This window comes from Propithecus coquereli, unplaced genomic scaffold, assembly GCF_000956105.1.
Source record: "Propithecus coquereli isolate 6110/MARCELLA unplaced genomic scaffold, Pcoq_1.0 Scaffold1, whole genome shotgun sequence".
In the NCBI taxonomy this organism is placed as follows: Eukaryota; Metazoa; Chordata; class Mammalia; order Primates; family Indriidae; genus Propithecus; species Propithecus coquereli.
The window spans coordinates 19,417,895-19,437,030 of NW_012133857.1; the positions used below are offsets into that span (position 1 = coordinate 19,417,895).

Sequence of the window (19,136 nt, forward strand, 5' to 3'; positions counted from 1 at the left end):
GTTTTATTAATGACATTTTTGGAGCTTATTCAAAATTTTAGAAGTTTTCTGAGGTTATTTAAAAATGTAAATTACAATGTTGTCATTCACAGAAGACATACAGCACTGAACCTCTACCTTATCTGTGTTTCTCACTTTTCAGCGTTTTCCACTGGGGGGCGATGATGAAGTTATGAGCTCTACATTACAACAGTTTTCAAAAGTTATAGATGAAGTAAGTGTTTATTTTATTTTGTTTGAATAAGTGCTCTTATAATTAGTCACTCAAGATGTGTAGCTTTTATTGATAACTTTGATTATTTTATGAGTAAAGCTCTATTACAAAGATTGCTACAGAAGGGCCTTATTTTCATAAGGCCCTGACAGCTGGCTCATAAAAACAATAGTTTTTATCTGATGAAAGCAAATTATTTTCCAGGAATAAACATATAGATGTGTTTTCTCTACTCTTAGTCCAGGTACCATTCAATCTTTTTATTTTTTTGTCTTTTAGTTTTTTAGAGATAGGATCTTCCTCTGTTGCCCAGGCTGGTGTGCAGTGGCATCATCATAGTTCACTGTAACCTCAAACTCCTGGGCTCAAGAGATCTCCTGCCTCAGCCTCCCGAGTAGCTATGACTATAGGTGTGTGCCACCAGGCCCAGCTAATTTTTTTTTTTTTTTGTAGAGATGGGGGTCTCACTATATTGCCTAGGCTGATCTCGAACTCCTGGCCTCAAGCAATCCTCTAGGCTCGGCATCCCAAAGTTCTGGGATTATAGGCGTGAGCCACTGCACCTGGCCCAATCTTTGCGTTGTGGTGTTTAATGTAGGCAGGAAGAGAAGAGATAAGTTGTGAGCTATAGCTGGGCTCTTTGTGGTTTCTCTTTTGCTATTAAGCAACATTTTACTGTTTAGTCTTTATTAATCCTGCTGTCCTAAACAGCCTTAATTTCTCAAACCAGTCATCATAACAAATCATTTAAAAAAAAAAGACCTGGAGGGTAAGAGAAAGAAAGTAGTGAGAGATGTGTGGAGAATCCATAACTATTCTCTACTATTGTAGGAAAACTCTTCTTTTCACATGAACCATTAGATAGTTTTGTCTATTTTAGTACTTTTAACTGAAAAAGTAATATTTTGAAATACTTTAATAACTCATTACAGCAAAATGTTATCCCAGGAAATCAGAGTAAAGAAATACTACTTGTAGGAAATAGAACTTTTTTCATTTTTAAAAAAATTGTGGTAAAATACATGTAACAAAATTTGCCACTCATGACATTTAGTACATTCACGGTGTTGCGCAACCATCACCACTGTCTATTTCCAGAACATTCATCATCTCAAGGAAACCTTGTACCCATTAAGCCATCACTTCTACCTCCCTGCTCCCCTCAGCCCCTGGCAACCACTAATCTGCTTTATGTCTCTGTGGAATTGCCTATTTTGGATATTTCATATAAATAAACTCATATAATTTGTGGACTTTTATGTCTGTCTTCTTTCACTGGCATAATGTATTCATGGTTCATCCATGTTGTAACATATATCAGTACTTCATTCTTTTTTGGCTAAATGAAATTTCATTGTATGGATATACTACATTTTGTTTATTCATTTATCTATCGGTGGACGTTTGGATTGTTTCCATCTTTTGGCTAATTTGAATAATGATGCTATGAGCATTCATATACAAGTTTTTTTTTTTTTTTTTTTTTTTGAGACAGAATCTCACTCTGTTGCCCGGGCTAGAGTGCCGTGGCATCAGCCTGTCTCACAGCAACCTCAAACTCCTGGGCTCAAGCGATTCTCTTGCCTCAGCCTCCCGAGTAGGTGGGACTACAGGCATGCGCCACCGTGCCTGGCTAATTTTTTCTATTTTCAGTTGTTTGGCTAATTTCTTTCTATATATAGTAGAGACGGGGTCTCGCTCTTGCTCAGGCTGATCTTGAACTCCTAAGCTCAAGCAATCCTCCCACCTCGGCCTCTCAGACTGCTAGGATTACAGGCGTGAGCCACCGCGCCCGGCCTACAAGTTTGTTTTTTTGAACACCAGTTTTAAGTTTTCTTGAGTATGTACCCAGGAGTGAGATTGCATAATTTTATGTTTAACTTTTAGATGAGGAACCACCAAACTGTTTTCTATAGTGCCTGCACCATTTTACATTCCCACCAGCAACATAAGAGGGTTCCAGTTTTTCCACATCTTTGCCAGTAATTGTTATTTTCTTTTTTTTTTTTCATTATAGGCATCTAAGTGAGTGTGAAGTGGTATCTCATTGTGGTTTTGATTTGTATTTTCTTGATGGCTAATGATATTAAGCATCTTTTCATGTGGTTATTAGCCATATGTTTATCTTTGAAGAAGTTGTTCAGATCCTTTGCCTGTTTTTTAGTTGGGTTATTTGTCTTTTTATTATTGGGTAGTAAGAGTTCTTTATTCTGGATGCCAGTTCCTTATTGGATATGTGATTGGAAAATATCTTCTCCCATTCTGGGAGCTGCCTTTTTACTTTCTTGATAGTATCATTTGATGCACAAAATTTTGATGATGTCCAATTTATATTTTCTTTTATTCCTTGTGCTTTTGGTGTCATATCTAAGAAACCATTGCCAAATCCAAGGTTATTTTATATTTTCTTCTAAGAGTTTTAAGTGGAAATTTTTTGACCATATAATGTTTTGTACTGTATCGAAATTTTTAGTGTTTTCTTACATAAAATTTATCAATGCCTTTTTTACTAGATTTTGTTAAATTTACATAACACTGGCTAAATGTCTTTGTATAGTTAGTTATTTGGCCTTTTTGGTCTTTCTTTTTCTAGCTTAGCTCTTGTCATGCAGTACTTTCAACTCAACTTGCTGATGCCATGATGTTCCCCATTACCCAGTTTAAAGAAAGAGATCTGAAAGGTATTGAATTCAAGCTTATATTTACTTTGATCAGCTGTCAGAAGATCAGTGCTTATACAATCCTTATTACTCTATTCTGACCACAGCCTGTGCCACTTTAATCAGTTACCAAACATTTTATAGGGGTCTTGCTAGGTGTCAAACTAGATACTGAGAAATATTGATTTGGATAAGATATCCTTGCCTTTGAGAAATCCTAGAGAAGGAGATGGGTAAGCACATAATTATGACACTGTATCTCTTATAATTAGGGAATGAGCAAGGTACTGTGGGCGCTCTTAGGAAGGGGTCAGAAAGGCTTCACGAAGGATATGACATGAACATGGAACAGTGATCACCAAGGATGTGACATGAACATTGAACAGGGAAGAGGAATTTGCTAGGAGAAGAGAATCATTGTTCTGTTAGAGGGACTAGAGTGCACAAAAGTATGGGTTGCAGAAATACATAGAGAATAACAAGAAATTCAATGTGGCTGCAATGATGAGTGTTTTAGGGTAAGACAGGAGATGAATCTAGAAATAGATGGGTCTGGATCATGACAAAGAGGTTAGACTTGAGTTTATGAGCAAAGGAAAAGCTAATGGGAGTTTTTAAGGAGTAGAAAGACATAATCTCTTTGTTTTTGGCATATGGAATAGAGTGGATTTAGTGTCAAGGAGACTGGATTAGCAAACTGGGAGTCCAGTGAGGTATGACCAAGGCTTGAATTAGGATAGTGGTACCCAGGTATAGAGGTGTGTGTATGGGCCAGAGTGGCGAGAGGTAGCCACATCTAACAACTTGCAACTTGGTAGTTTTTTGGTTTTTTTTTTTTTTGGTTTTTTTTTTTTACCCATTTAGAACTACTAGGTGATACACAATGAGAGTTTTATGGAATTGACTCTGCTTTTTCATAATTTATAATCCCAGTCATATAGACTTATTTCCAAAATATGTAGACAGAATAAAAACATTGAACTAATGTAACAGTGAATGATGAAGTATTTAAAGTATACATGGAATAAAGAAAAATATACTTTAGAGATAGAGTTAATGATTGTGATTGTGATCTTCAAGAATGGTCCTTTCTAAGGTTGAGAAACGATCTCTTTTCTCATAGTGTAAAGGGACTGAATGGCATAATCTTAATAAAATGTTTCTCATTCAGCATTTGTGCTTATTAGAGTCACATATCAAAAACGAATTAATAAGTTAGCTTCTGGCACTAAATCAAACTATTGCATATCTTAGCATTTACAATGGGTTTTAAAATTTGTTTTTGTGTCATATTCCTTAGTTGTAGCAAGTAGATTTCCTAGTGGTGTAACTCTTGCTAATGATAGTAAATGTTCCATAGACTAGCTGAAATACAGAGTAACTGTTTCACCTTGAATGTTGAAGCATGAAATATTATTTAGAGTTTTAATTATAGTTTAACTGGCAGTTATTTTCTAAAACAAATGTATTTCATAAATATGCTAAACTTAAATTATTCTTCAACTTTTTCAGAAATACTAACATTAAAGGAAGTGTTTCAGATTGCGAGTAATGGTAAGCCCTCAATACTTTGCACACTTATTTCTTGTAATGTTGCATTTGTCATTGTATATCCATTGCCAGATTCTTTTTATTTTTATTTTTTATTTTTTTTTGAGACAAAGTCTCACTCTCTTGCCTGGGGTGAGTGCCGTGGCATCAGCCTAGCTCACAGCAACCTCAAACTCCTGGGCTCAAGCAATCCTACTGTCTCAGCCTCTCGAGTAGCTGGGACCACAGGCACACGCCACCATGCCCGGCTAATTTTTTCTACATATATTTTTAGCTGTCCAATTAATTTCTTTCCATTTTTTGGTAGAGACGGGGTCTCGCTCTTGCTCAGGCTGGTCTCGAACTCCTAAGCTCAGAACGATCCGCCCACCTCGGCCTCCCAGAGTGCTAGGATTACAGGCGTGAGCCACCGCGCCCGGCCTCACTGCCAGATTCTTTGCAACAAAGAATTAACCTGATTAAATATATAAGTGAACATTATTTAAATCACATGACGACTTAAATTACACTGGTAAGACTATAAGAAAAATTTTAAAGGAAAGTAAATCAATCTTGTAGTTTACTATCTTCGTAACACTTAGGGAGATGATGTAATATTTTATCTTCCTTATTTTTCTTATATTTCAAATTTTTTTTTTTATGAGCATTTGGTTTTTTTTTTTTTTTTTTTTTAAAGAGATGGGCTCTCACTATGTTGCCCAGCCTGGAGCGTGGTGGCTTGTCCCAGGTGTGATCACATAGCTCACTACAATCTTGAGCTCTTAGGCTCAAGCAGTCCTCCTGTCTTAGCCTCCTGAATGAATAATTGGGACCACATGTGTGCACCAGCATGCCTAGCTGCATTTGCTATTTTTATACTAAAAAAATACTTCAAAAAACTTTTAGTGGATTGTAGTTTTCTTGCAATTAATTTTTTAAACCAATTTGGTATAGTTTTCTTGCAATTAATTTTTTTTAACCAATTTGGTAAGTAGATACATAATTTAGGGGAAATTTGGCTATGGGGAAAATTTGAGTGCAATAATCATGTAGTTGGTAAGGAATTCTTTAGTACATTTGCAGAAAGATGCACATGAAGACCATTTAAAGCATTTATAAGTTTTGCAAAGTACTGTTGTATTGTTGTTAACACTCATTTGTTTTCTAGATCATGATGCTGCAATTAACAAATACAGCCGATTGTCAAAAAAGAGAGAAAATGACAAGGTGTGATACATCTTTAGTCCTTCAGGATCACAATTAACACTTATTGTATTAGGGGGTCTAGTTTTTCCTGTTTAGAAATAGAGCCAGTGGTTACTTTGTATGTTTTGCTGTCTTGCTCTTAGTTTATTCTTTCCTTTTAGCTGTTCAAAACCTTTCTTATGATCATTAATCTATTTAAACAAAATATTTTTCTTCTGCCAAGATCTGATGTTATAAGTAAACATAACTATTTTAAAAATGTAATTGATGCCCAGTAGTTTTACTATCTCCTGCTTTGTATTTTGATGGCATCACAACTGTTCTGTTAGAACATATGTGTGTTCAAAAATGTCTTCTGAGATACAGTAGTCAAAAAGTTGAATCGTTGCACACATAATTCAATGAAATTCTGTTATGAGGCCCTCCTCATACAGGGAATATATATCTTTTGATATTTCTTCAAGGAGTGAAATACAAAAATATGACACTATGGTTGAGAAGAAATGCATTCAAGTAGAGATCAAAGAACAGAATATTAACCAGTTCACCTGGATATTCTTTAAGATCATCTCTCTCTCCAGGGCCTAATCCAGGGCTTCATCTGTAGGCCTTACTAGATCCTTCTGAGTGAGATGATCTCTGTGCCTGAGTATTGGTGCCTGTAGCCTTGGCTGCAGCTGGTGGTAGAGACACAGTGACTGCTTATTGGAATCCATAATTGGGTAGGACTTACTATGCAACAGCTACTGTGACAATAAAGGAGATGTTTTGCACACAAAATTCAGTATAAAAATCTGCTTTTCATTTCTAATTTTAGTTCACAGACTACTTGTTGGTGCAAATATTGATAAACATATACATTTGGGGATCTACATTAATCACTTGGCCTTAGAGAAGTAGTTAAAGGCCCTGGATATAAAATTTGGTACATTTTACATTGCCTCTGGCTGTTCCAAGTATTTTTAAAAAACATTCTTTCACCAATTTAATTTTATTTAAAAAATTTATTGAACATCTATTATATGTCAAGCAATATGTTGAGTACCTTGGGGGAACAATGTGAGTAGGCTCCACTCCTGCCCTCAAGGAGTGGATATTCCACATTTATTGAAGGCTTCTTGTGTGAAGGCATGCAGCTGGACTAGGTGCAGGAGTATAAGGATGAAGAGAAGGCATGAATTAACTCTATTATTAGTTAAATGTAATTAATAGAGGTTTTAATAAAGTCCAGAGAGAGCACAGAGAGAGCAGCAGTTAACTTTGATTGGTGAATTGGGAAAGATTACACTTTTAGGAGGTGACATTTACACTGAAGCTCCACTGGTTTGGGATTGGAGAGGGCGTTCCCGAGAGGAAAATAGCCTTTGCTGGAGGCACATGATGGGATTGAGAGACTGTAAAGATTAAGAGCACTGGCTCTAGCTCTGCCACTTATTTGCCTAAGATTATACTTACTTACTTAATTCCAAGCCTGTTTTTTAATTTATTAAAAGAACTCAATAGTTGTGACGATGAAATGAGGTAATGTATGCAGAGTACCTGGCTTATGGCAAGTTTTCAGTAAATTCTAGCAATAATTATGATGATAATGATGGAAGATAATCATTTCAGTGTGTCTGGAGCATAGGATGTATTTGGGGAGGTATGGCACAAATGACAAGGAAGTAGTCTGGGGCCAGATTACTATATTAATGGCCTTAAAATTTGTGTTAGAAGGGGTGGGCAGCCACCAAAGGATTCTAAGTAGGCAAATAACACCATGCAATTATGTTATAGGACAAAAATACTAATAAAAATATGAAGGGGACAAAACTAAAGGTAATCCAATGAAAAGATATTGGAATAGTTTGCAAAGACATAATGAAGGTCTCAGCTAAGGTTATTAATTGAAAGTGGTGAGGAAGGAATACTTTTGGGAGATATTTCATACATAGAATTGACAAGACTTGTGGTAGGAGGAGGAATCAAAAATGAGTCCTAGATTTCTTGGGTGACTGAATGGATCCTAGAGTCATTAAGAGAGTTAAGAAACAACGTAGAAGAGGAGTTTTTTGTGGGGAAGGTAGTGTCTTCAGTTTTGTTCATTTCTAGCACATAAACATACACATAAAGAACCCAGCTGGCCGTATGTTTCCTCTGGCACTTGGGAGAGTGAAGGGCAAGAAATAAAAATTTGTGGTCAATGAGGCATTGGTATATCGGAATATTCTTGTTACTTGATGAGGAATTCTAAGGGAACCAGGAAGACAGAAGAGCCTAATGCATATTGCATAATAGGTGCTTAATAAATATTTGTTGACTGAATAAAAGAACTCAGGAGATCACACATAGTTTAAGTATGAATGAAGACAAGCAAGTACAAGAGAGGAAGAATGGCATGAAGAGAACCAGGAGGGGAGAGTGCTATGCTGTGACCTGACTGAGGTCAAGAACTAATGGCTAAGTCAATAATAAACAGTTGTCTGCCTTTTCTCCATGTGGTAAGCTTTCTCTGCCATGTTCAGTTTAGATATTACATCATTTTCAGTTATGTGCAGAATTCTGTTTTTAATATGCATTGTATAAATGATGTGGTTGCTAGTTAAACAGGAAAATCAGCTTAACCAATATGTTGAAGGTTTCTAATAGATCAGAAAACAGGAAAGTTATACTCAATTGCTCATGATATGCCATTTTCCTTGGGTAGGCACTTCCCGACAGCCTCTACTGAAAATAATTCAGAATTAAGTAAATAATAGTATTTTTAATCTTTTCATTCAAAGGTGAAATATGAAGTAACAGAAGATGTGTACACATCCAGAAAGAAACAACACCAGACCATGATGCATTATTTTTGTGCATTAAATACCCTTCAGTACAAGAAAAAAATAGCATTGTTAGAACCTCTACTTGGGTACATGCAAGCTCAGGTAAATACCGTACGATGTGGATTGTAACCGTCCTAAAATCTTTATATCAAGCTTGATATTTACATTAAACGTAAAAGATATTACAAACTTTTGTCAACATCCTTGCTCGTGTTTGTGTTTTAAAAAGTAATTTTTAAAAATGTCATTAGAGTACTATCTTAAGGAAGTTAGGAAGAATGGCTTTCCTTGCAAATGAAGATTTCAAATATTTTAGGGTAAATGAAACCATGTACCTTGTATTTAGATCTTGTTCACCAAAGTTGGTAAGGAACAGAAAGCTAAATGAATTTCAGAGTTATACCTCTTGCTGGAGCTTTCACTCACTCTTGCTTCATAATAGATTTGAAAGAGAATGAACAAGTTTGAATTTTTTTCCTATGTTCCTTGTGTACTTCCTGAGTTAAAAATAATAGATGAACTGCAAAGTGCCCAAAGAGGTGTACATCAGGAAGAAGGTTAGAAAATTAAGTTTTGGGTAACATAAGATATTAGTCCCTTAAAAATCAAGAGTTTGAAGAAATTTGAATATTACCTCGGATAAAAGAGTACTGTATTTACTATATCAGATATAAAACTTATCTTTATAGTAAACATGAAATAGTTTATCTGTATAATTGAAATGGTTTAACATTTATTTTCCAATTAAAATTATTTATCATACATATATATTACTTGTTAGATTCAAAAAATATAAAAGGATATACAGTGGAATTTAAGTCTAGCTTCCTCAGTGGCTTCACGCCCAATAGAAGTCACAAACTACAACTTATTTTTACACAAATGGAAATAATCCTTTTTTTTACTTAACCATATATCTTAGAGATTGTTTATATGATTTACTTTAAGTATTTTTTAATGTGTGTTTGTGTTGTTCAACCCCCCACTCCTCCCCCACCCAGATAAGTTTCTTTAAGATGGGTTCTGAAAATCTCAGTGAACAACTGGAAGAATTTTTAGCTAATATTGGAACAAGTGTACAGAAGTAAGTATTTTTTTCCTTAAAATTGAAAATAAAATGACATAAATGATAAGTTAACAGCTAAATACCATGATTTAAAAATATTTAATATCTGCCATGATTGCTTCTTGGTTTTTTCACTATTTTTTCCATAGAATGTGAACTCAATTTCATAACACTGTCAAATCAGTTTTGTGTCTGAATATAACAGACACATAATAGTAATTATCCATAAGTGAAATTATCCTTAAACTCTAAATTGTGAGGGTTAGATGGGAGATTACTAAATAAATCTTGTTTCTAAGCCGTGAAAACTTAAAGAGAGAGAGAAAGCTGTTATCATAAGGTTCAAAAGGCTGAACAGTGATGTGGCCAGGCTGAGGCATGGAGAGAAACAAAAACGATTGTTGTTTTAAAGGCACAGGACAGAGCAGTTTGAAAATTTCTCCAAAGTCAGGCATTCAGTGTGGTTTTATTAGTTTTTTGGTTTTGTTTTTTTTGAGACAGAGTCTTGCTCTGTTACCTGGGCTAGAGTGCAGTGGTGCGATCATCGCTCACTGCAGCCTCAAACTCCTGGGTTCAAGCAAGCCTCCTGCCTCAACCTCCCTCCCAAGTAGCTGGGACTACAGGTAAATGCCACGACACCCAGCTAATTTTTCTATTTTTTTTTTTAGAGAAAGGGTCTTTAACTCCTGGCCTCAAGCAACTCCCACCTCAGCCTCCAAATGTGCTAGGATTACAGGCTCGAGCTACTGCACCCAGCTGCTTTTTTAGTTTTTGAATTTAGTATTGTTTCCAAAATATCTAAATTTCAAATAAAATGTAAAGCTGTTTCAAAATGTATTCATGTTACGTTAACCACCCATGCCACTGTGTCTCTGTTTGAGAAAACACATACAAAACAAATAATGCAGGTAAATGTGATTGGTAAGGAGTTCTTTGTTGGTTGTGGTTGGTAGTAAATAATCTGTTCTCTGTGTTAGTGTTCGCAGGGAGATGGACAGTGATGTAGAGACCATGCAACAGACAATAGAGGATTTGGAAGTAGCCAGTGACCCTTTATATATGCCTGACCCAGACCCCACCAAATTTCCTGTTAATCGAAACTTAACCCGAAAGGCTGGATACCTTAATGCTAGAAAGTAAGAAAACTATTGTTATTTTCACATGCTGTATATCATGTGAGGCAATGTCAAATGAATATAATAAATAACTGATATCGTCTGCCAAATTGTCTTGATTTTACTATAGGTTGAACCTTTTTAGTGGTGTTAGCATTTATGTGACCTTCTTGACAGATAAGGTACATGTATACTTTTCAGAAGTGGAATTGTACCTAGATATTTATTGAGTAATTTAGAATTATAAAAGTGAAACCAATTTGAGTTTAAATAAATCTCTCATAACATGCGAATGCTATTAAATATCATTTGTCATACCTTAAAATACAGGTAATTACAGCATCAAGTCAAATTTTAGGTTTCACCTGACAATAGGATGAAGCAGGTTAACCCTAGGAGTAAAATAAATTTTTTTGTTTTGAATTTATCCCTTGGAAGTTGAACTATAACCCCTATTTTATGGATTATCACTATAGCAGCTGCAATTTGATAATTTCCAGACTTGTTTTGGAAATGGCATACATTCACACAAGTGAATCAACATACATGAATTTATTTTAGAGACTGAAAAACATATTTATATTTTCTTGGTACCTTGCTGCCTTTTTGCAAGCTATTTCTTGTAACATGCTTTATCTTGTGTCTGGCTGATGATAAGGAGATTTCAGGTGTATCATTATTAAAGCGTGAATGTGCTTTCTTTGTTTAGTAAAACAGGTTTGGTGTCATCTACCTGGGACAGACAGTTTTACTTCACACAGGGTGGAAACTTAATGAGTCAGGCCCGTGGGGATGTAGCAGGAGGCCTGGCCATGGACATAGACAACTGTTCAGTGATGGCTGTGGATTGTGAAGATAGGCGATACTGTTTTCAGATCACCTCTTTTGATGGAAAAAAGTTAGTATTTTTTTCTACTATTAATAATATCTGTCATATTTGAAACTACTGAAATGCAGGATAATTCCTTTTTGTTCAGAAATGTTGTAGATATTCTAGACTTACATACTACGATAATTTGCTTCTTAATCTTGTAGAAATGTGGTGAATTTTTGTTTCTGAATTGGTTAAATGATTTCTTAATGTTTTGAGGTTGGCAAAGCAAGGTCACATGATAAAGACCTGTGATTTCATGTTAAGAGACTGGAACTGAAAATCCTGCATAGTATAGGGAAGACAGCACAGGTTAATGGAAAGAATCCCAACACTAGGATCAGAAAGTTCAAATTCTGGATCCATTACTTACTGTGTGGACTTAAGCAAGTAACTTGACCCCTCTGAGCTCCATTTTTCTACATGTCAAATGTAGGTAGGGGACTTGTAATCCTTACTTTGTAAATTGTTATGAGGTATAGAAATCTATTATATGTAATGTGCCTAACATACAGTAAGTGCTAACAATAGTGTTATTTTTAAATGTTAATCAAATATTTCTGATATTATTTTGTTCATTAATGTTTATAATGCCATTTTTAAAAATTTCTATTCCCTTTGCATTAAATGAGAATCTTTAGAGTAGCATTTAGAACAAATTTTCAAAAAGCATAGAAAAATATAAAAAGGAGTATGAAAAAAACCTATAATCTCATTAACCAGAAGCAACAATTAACTTTTTGATCTGTTGCCTTCTAGTTTTTAAGTACATTTTTTAAATAGTCGAAGAAATATTATATATATATAATTTGAATCTGTACACTTATTAAAAACATTTCACGCCTGTAATCCTAGCACTCTGGGAGGCCGAGGCAGGTGGATTGCTCAGGGTCAGGAGTTCGAGACCAGCCTGAGCAAGAGCGAGACCCCGTCTCTACTAAAAAATAGAAAGAAATTAGCTGGACAACTAAAAATATATATAAAAAATTAGCCAGGCATGGTGGCACATGCCTGTAGTCCCAGCTACTTGGGAGGCTGAGGCAGAAGGATCGCCTGAGCCCAGGAGTTTGAGGTTGCTGTGAGCTAGGCTGACGCCACGGCATTCTAGCCCAGGCAACAGAGCCAGACTCTGTCAAAAAAAAACAAAAAACAAAAAAAAACATTTCACAGTGGCTGCCTTATAGTCTATTTAAGGGACATATATTACAATTTAAACATTTTCCTAATGATAGATAGTTAGGTTATCTGCAGTTTTTTCCATCTATTTAATTAAAATATTGTTTTTAACCTTTGAACTTTCATAATGTTCAGAAGCAGCCTCTGGGTTCCTTGAAAGTCATTTTCCCCCTATATTTATATACATTAAGATACTATAGAAATAAATAAATTTGAACTTTGCCCCTTAAAGAAAGATATTATGCTCGCTATCTTTTACCAAAATTTCAAATTTCAAATATCAAATTGGAAAATATCAAATTTCAAAATTTCATATTACTTTTTTTTTTTTTTGACAGAATCTCCGTTGCCCAGGAGTGCAATGGTGAGATCATAGCTCACTGCAGCCTCAAACTCCTGGACTCAGGCAACTCTCCTGTCTCAGCCTCCCAAGTAGCTGGGACTACAGGTCCATGCTACCATGCCCACCTAATTTTTTAAAAAATTTTTTGTAGAGTCAAGTCTCTCCATGTTGCCCAGTCTTGTCTTGAACTCCTGGCCTTAAGTGATCCTCTTACCTCGGCTTCCCAAAGTGCTTGGCTGGCCTTATTTCACACTCCTTTTATATGATATATAATGAATGCCAATACTGTGTTTCAGTTATCACACTGGATGTTGGGAGTCCCTGTGATCATTTATCAAAATTACCAAATTGTTAATATGTTACTACAAATACTTACATTTTTATATTTTCAGTTTTTTGGCTAATACTTAACATGATTTCTCATTTCATATTCCTGGTGTGATGCAAAATTAGTCAAAATTATTTTTTTCTCTGGCCAGGCGCGGTGGCTCACGCCTGTAATCCTAGCACTCTGGGAGGCCGAGGTGGGCGGATCGTTCTGAGCTCAGGAGTTCGAGACCAGCCTGAGCAAGAGCGAGACCCCATCTCTACCAAAAAATGGAAAGAAATTAATTGGACAGCTAAAAATATATGTAGAAAAAATTAGCCGGGCATGGTGGTGCGTGCCTGTGGTCCCAGCTACTCGGGAGGCTGAGACAGTAGGATTGCTTGAGCCCAGGAGTTTGAGGTTGCTGTGAGCTAAGCTGATGCCACGGCACTCGCCCCAGGCAAGAGAGTGAGACTCTGTCTTAAAAAAAAAAAAAAAATTCTTTTTTTCTCTACCTTTTAAAATATTAACATCTATAGAAAAGCTAAATATCACTACATTAGTGATTAATATACTGAAATTTTTTATTTAACCCTATTAAAGGAGAAATAATAATGAAGTAAAGTTAGTTTTTTCTGTTAGGATCAATGATTTATATCTGAAATATATATGATAAGTACAGAAGTTGAAGTGCATTGTCTTAGTTGTTGAAGTGTACTTTTATTGTGGTCTGTCTTCAGAGGATTGGTGGTACCTGTTTCCTTTGATACGTTTGGCATAGATAGCCAAAGTCAGACTTGTTAAAGTCTGAGTCCTGATGCCTCTGGTGGTCTCCTTTTCCTAAGATACTGTTGGCTGTGTTTTGTTTGTGTTTTTTAATACTGATTGGTTTTTATATATACCGATACAATTAAAGATAAAAAGTTCTCTCAGATCATGTTCAAAGTACTTTTAAAAAGAATTGAGGTTCAAACTTCTTTTTTTCCAGATCTTCAATTTTGCAAGCAGAGAGTAAAAAAGACCATGAAGAGGTAAAATTTCATCTAGTTATTTTCTTCAGCAACATTTAAAAATACTCTTCTGATAACAAAACACATATTCATTATGAAAATTTTGGAAAATCCTAGATAATTAAAAATCCTTTTTTTAAAAGTCTGTTGTCTCAAGCAACATTCTTAAGTTTCTCACAGAATCTTATAGCTGGTAGACCTTAGTGATCATCTCTCTGCTATCTTAAAAGCTCAAATTCAAACATGACCTTGTGACTGTTGCCATCTGGCAGGCTGTCAGTATCATGGGATGGCAGTTGAATTTAATCCCTTCTCTCACCAACCCTCTGAGAAACTATCTGCTGCAGTAAGAACATAGTGGCAGCAGATGTGGCACGGCAGGAAGCAACTGAAGCTTAAAACTTTGGGGAAATGAAAGACAGAAAAACAAAAATTTGGGAGTGTCTGTTCTTCCTCATGAGTCTTTTATTTTTGGCTCCATTTTTACTACTAGTACACCAAATATGGAAGGTAAGGAACTAGCAAGAACTGATGCTTCAAAAACTTTTGTCTTGAGAAAAATTCTTCCATGAAAATATACCTCAGCTTGATTTCGAGCCTTTTTATCTGACATTATAATTGTGTTGGCCAAAGACAAAGTTGGAAATGCTGCAGAGATCTACCTTTTTTACCTCTTGTGGAAAAAAGTTAATATTAAAATTTTATTTTGGTCTCTGAGGAACACCGACAAATGTCTCTCTGCCTGCTGCATGGTTTACCAAACAAAATATTTGTTTAGTTTAGTGAGGTTCATCAGGCACTGGAATCCTTGAGAGTGAAGTAGAAGATGTGCAGAAGAGAATGTTTTTTATGCTAATTATTCATAAACTTGAAAGAAGGAGGTAGGTAAAATATATTCACCAGGAATATATGTATCTCTTAACTTTTTCGCATTGGTGTTAATTACGATACCTGAGTTCAGACTGTCTGTTTGGTGGGGATCACAGGGGGAAGTGATATAAGAAGATAAGTATAGACTATTAAATTGCAATTTAGTATGATTTTTATTTCCTTGTATGAAATAAATTTTGGATTTTTAAATAATCTGAATGTTCTCTTGTATATATGCATATGTTTAAATAATAAAACTACTGAATGTTCTCTATGTACCTTCCTTATAAGGTGTCTTCTTATAAGGAAGATTATGCGTTACTTCTAATGAAACTTCTGTTTCAATTGAATATTGAACATCATTTACCTTTAGCAGAGAAACTCTGTAGATAAAAATTATTAATTGTATTTTTCTATTCTCTTGCAGTGGATCTGTACAATAAACAACATATCTAAACAAATATACTTAAGTGAAAATCCAGAGGTAATATTTTTATTTTGTTACCCAGATCTAGCAAAATTGAATTCTGTGGCTTACATGCTTTTATTAATTAAGTTATAATTTCTCAAGTTCTGTCATTTTTTTAATTTGACCTTGAATAGATAGCTTTAATGTACCATGTATGTAATGAGTGATCTTCTTAGAACAATAATTTCGAAAGGTACTGAAATCAGTCAACCAACAAATATTTACTGGGTATTGACTGTTTAACTCTGTTGAGCATGTGGAGAAGGGAAATATAGAAGAAAAATAAGCCATGGTCTCTGCCTTCCAGGAGCCTAGCTGTATGGGGAAACAAAACTAAAACTTTAAGTAACATTTCAGATAAAACAGGATGTAATTGAAAGCATACAGTAATGGCTTCAGTTTTGAGAATGTTAGCATTAGTGTGCCCATTAGCTTTAGAAGCAGCTCTGTGGAGATGGTAGAAACCTGAGCTGGGTATGATTTGTTTGAGTTTTGAGGAAAAGAAGAGACATTGCAGATAAGAAAATAAAAACAAAAGTACAAATGCATAAATGGTATGTTTATGAAACAAGGAATGTAATTAGAGTTAAAGGTCTTGATAGAGAATAATAGAAAACTGAAGGATACATACAAATCACCTGGGGATCTTGTAAAAATGCATATTATGATTCAGTATGTCTAGGTTGATGTAGCTTGAACTCATAGTTTTGGAAATTATACCTTGAAAGCAAGGATATCAAAATGATGAACCCTGCAGTGTAGACATAGCCGTAGGTACAGTCCAGACATTCAGGGAGAACCCAGAAGTACAGAGAACTCTGGAAGGAATCAAGTGGGCCCAGACTGTAGTGCAGTTGGAAAAAGGCTTGGCCCTATGACAAGAGCAGTCTTGGTGGGCCTGACTGTGCTATGAACCCTGGCATCTCCCAGGGCTGGGCAGGGGCTAATGATTTCAGATGAGTCTGAGAGGGCTAATTTCTTTCTTCTGAATCTTGAACTGCTATTGATATGATGGTGGATTAGACAGGAGAGTCTAGACTAGTTTAGTGACTGATTAATGTGAAAGATGAAAGAGATAAATCAGGTAAAATGACTTCCAGGTTTTAAACCGAAGGAAAAAGAACAATTTGGAAAAGAAGAGTTGTTCTGTTTTTATGTTAATGACTTTGAGGTACCTGCAAAGAAAAATGATTTAGATGCCTAGGAGGAAATTTTGAACTAAAGAAATAAAAATTTCATGACCTTCAAAATATTAGTAATTTGTTAGTTTTATAATAATGAGTTATAATTATGTATGAAAACATATATATTATTATAATTAATTATAAGTTTAATCTTAGAAAATCAATACAAACTATAGGGAAGGTTTTTGCTTTTAGTAACTTGATCTCCTGCCAATCTAGCTTTTCTTTTTTGTAAGGTTACTTGGGAAAAACAAAAAATAAAATGCAAATTAAATTATTTATTTTATCACCCAGGAAATACATAGGGAATACAATGTTTGGATTTGAATAGTTCATACTTATAATCCTTTCCTACCAATTATCAGAACTCTTAATTTTTAGTTAGTATTTTCCAGGTTATCCAGGAATTATTTTATCTGTATTAATGAGAATAGAAATTTTGATCAATTTGTGGCGTTGTATTGGTATTTTTGCTAACTGTAAGGCACAGAAATGCAAGACTGTTTTGTGATTATTTTTTCTAATTTAAAGACCATTTTTAAAATTATAGTAAAAACCAAATTTATCATCTTAACCATTTTCAAGTGTACAGAAGGGTAAATATTAATATTAACTATATGTATATTATAAAAACAGATCTTTAATTTAAATACCATTTTTATTTAGCCAGTCTTTTAAATAAAGCAATAAGTCTAAAATATTTCTAATGGAAAGCTTTCTTTCAAACTTTGGTCTGAAAATATCCATGATAACTTTATAAATTATAAATATATAGATATTTCTAAGCATAAATATATTCTGGAAAATTATGAAAACTTTCCCAACACAGTTATACTGACTTTCATATTTTGTGAATATTTCCTACTCCTTCTACATTTCTTTATTCAACAAATGTCTACTGTGCCAGGCACTGTGCTGAGTGCTAGCAATACAAATCTTAATCCAAAATATCTAGTAGTTAAAAATTTAAAGAAAAAACAATATTTTCTTTAAAAATTTAATGAAAAAATGATTTAGAATAATTATGTATATTAGTAGAAAATAATCAGATGTTTTTCTAGATTAAAGGAAGCAAGAGGAGACTTAAGTTTATAATGTTGTGAAGTTAATTATATTCCTTAAAATGAGAGGATGTGGAACTACTTTAGTAGCTCTAATTTGTATTTTAAGTGAACTCAAAAGCATTCTAATAATTCAGAGTTATATTCAAACTTTTGGTTTTCTTACTTTACTAATATTAGTCCTTTTTTAAAAAAAATAATCAAAATAGGAAACTGCTGCACGAGTAAATCAGTCAGCTCTAGAAGCTGTCACTCCTTCCCCATCTTTCCAGCAGAGGCATGAGAGCCTTCGGCCAGCAGGGTGAGTTACCACACTGGGAGCTATGTAAAGAACTATACAGGCTATTTAAAGTGTTGGGGAGCGCTTTGATTTTAGCAGTGCTGCTTATATTAGTACCAAATAGTTCCTTCAACAACAGAGAAAGTATATTTTCAAAATGGTAAATTTGCCAGTAAGGGTGCTAAATAAATAATTATTTCAGATTTCCCTAGTGTTTCCAACTAAATCTCTAGGTTGAAGTGATTTATGTTTTTGAGTTTAATAATTGGAAAGAAAGAAGTCTGCTATTAAATAAGTAGCTATGATTTGGGATTTGTTTTTATTGAAATTTGTTTTACTCTTCTCATTGACTTATAATACTATGTTTTCTTTTTCCATAGTTTGTTAAGTATTTGATTTCCAAAAGAAAAAACTAAATGCAATGCCTTCTTGTTTTCCTTTGTTCTTAGACAATCTCGGCCACCGACAGCTCGAACCAGCAGTTCAGGATCCTTAGGATCTGAGTCCACAAATTTGTCTGCCCTCTCTCTAGATTCTCTTGTTGCCCCAGACACCCCAATACAATTTGACATAATATCTCCTGTGTCTGAAGATCAACCTGGCCAGGCAAAAGCCTCTGGCCAGGGAGGCAGGTGGGGACATTGTGCTATGGTCTGTAAAGTTTATGATTCCATTTCTACATTCGAGAGTCATCTCTTACATGTTAAGCTCATCAGCTATATTATAGTTTTTTTGTTTAATTACCTAACATAACTTTGATAGGGAAGAATCATGCAGATTTTTCTTGAAGTCTTTTGCCTCAATTAAAGGAGTTAAGATAATTTAGTTTCAAAAATATTTACTTCTGAATTTCTTATCATGTCTGTTTCTTGGATATTTACTCTTAAAATTGCAGAATAAAGTTGATAGTTCTGTCTTTAGGTCATGACAGTATTTTAAACATATGTTTAAAATAAAAGTTTATAAT

The 19,136-nt window shown here is 34.6% G+C and overlaps 1 protein-coding gene across 1 annotated transcript in view; it reads left to right on the forward strand.

The window, feature by feature from the left end:
- APPL1 (adaptor protein, phosphotyrosine interaction, PH domain and leucine zipper containing 1) overlaps window positions 1–19,136 on the forward strand; it is a 39,730-nt gene that overhangs the window by 8,077 nt on the left and 12,517 nt on the right. Inside the window, exons 4-15 of the mRNA XM_012640866.1 lie at window positions 143–214; window positions 2,808–2,895; window positions 4,387–4,428; window positions 5,573–5,631; window positions 8,373–8,519; window positions 9,419–9,501; window positions 10,461–10,619; window positions 11,308–11,496; window positions 14,284–14,326; window positions 15,603–15,659; window positions 18,099–18,190; window positions 18,619–18,801. Coding sequence (XP_012496320.1) covers window positions 143–214; window positions 2,808–2,895; window positions 4,387–4,428; window positions 5,573–5,631; window positions 8,373–8,519; window positions 9,419–9,501; window positions 10,461–10,619; window positions 11,308–11,496; window positions 14,284–14,326; window positions 15,603–15,659; window positions 18,099–18,190; window positions 18,619–18,801 — 1,214 coding nt within the window. The remainder of the gene's footprint in view (window positions 1–142; window positions 215–2,807; window positions 2,896–4,386; window positions 4,429–5,572; window positions 5,632–8,372; window positions 8,520–9,418; window positions 9,502–10,460; window positions 10,620–11,307; window positions 11,497–14,283; window positions 14,327–15,602; window positions 15,660–18,098; window positions 18,191–18,618; window positions 18,802–19,136) is intronic.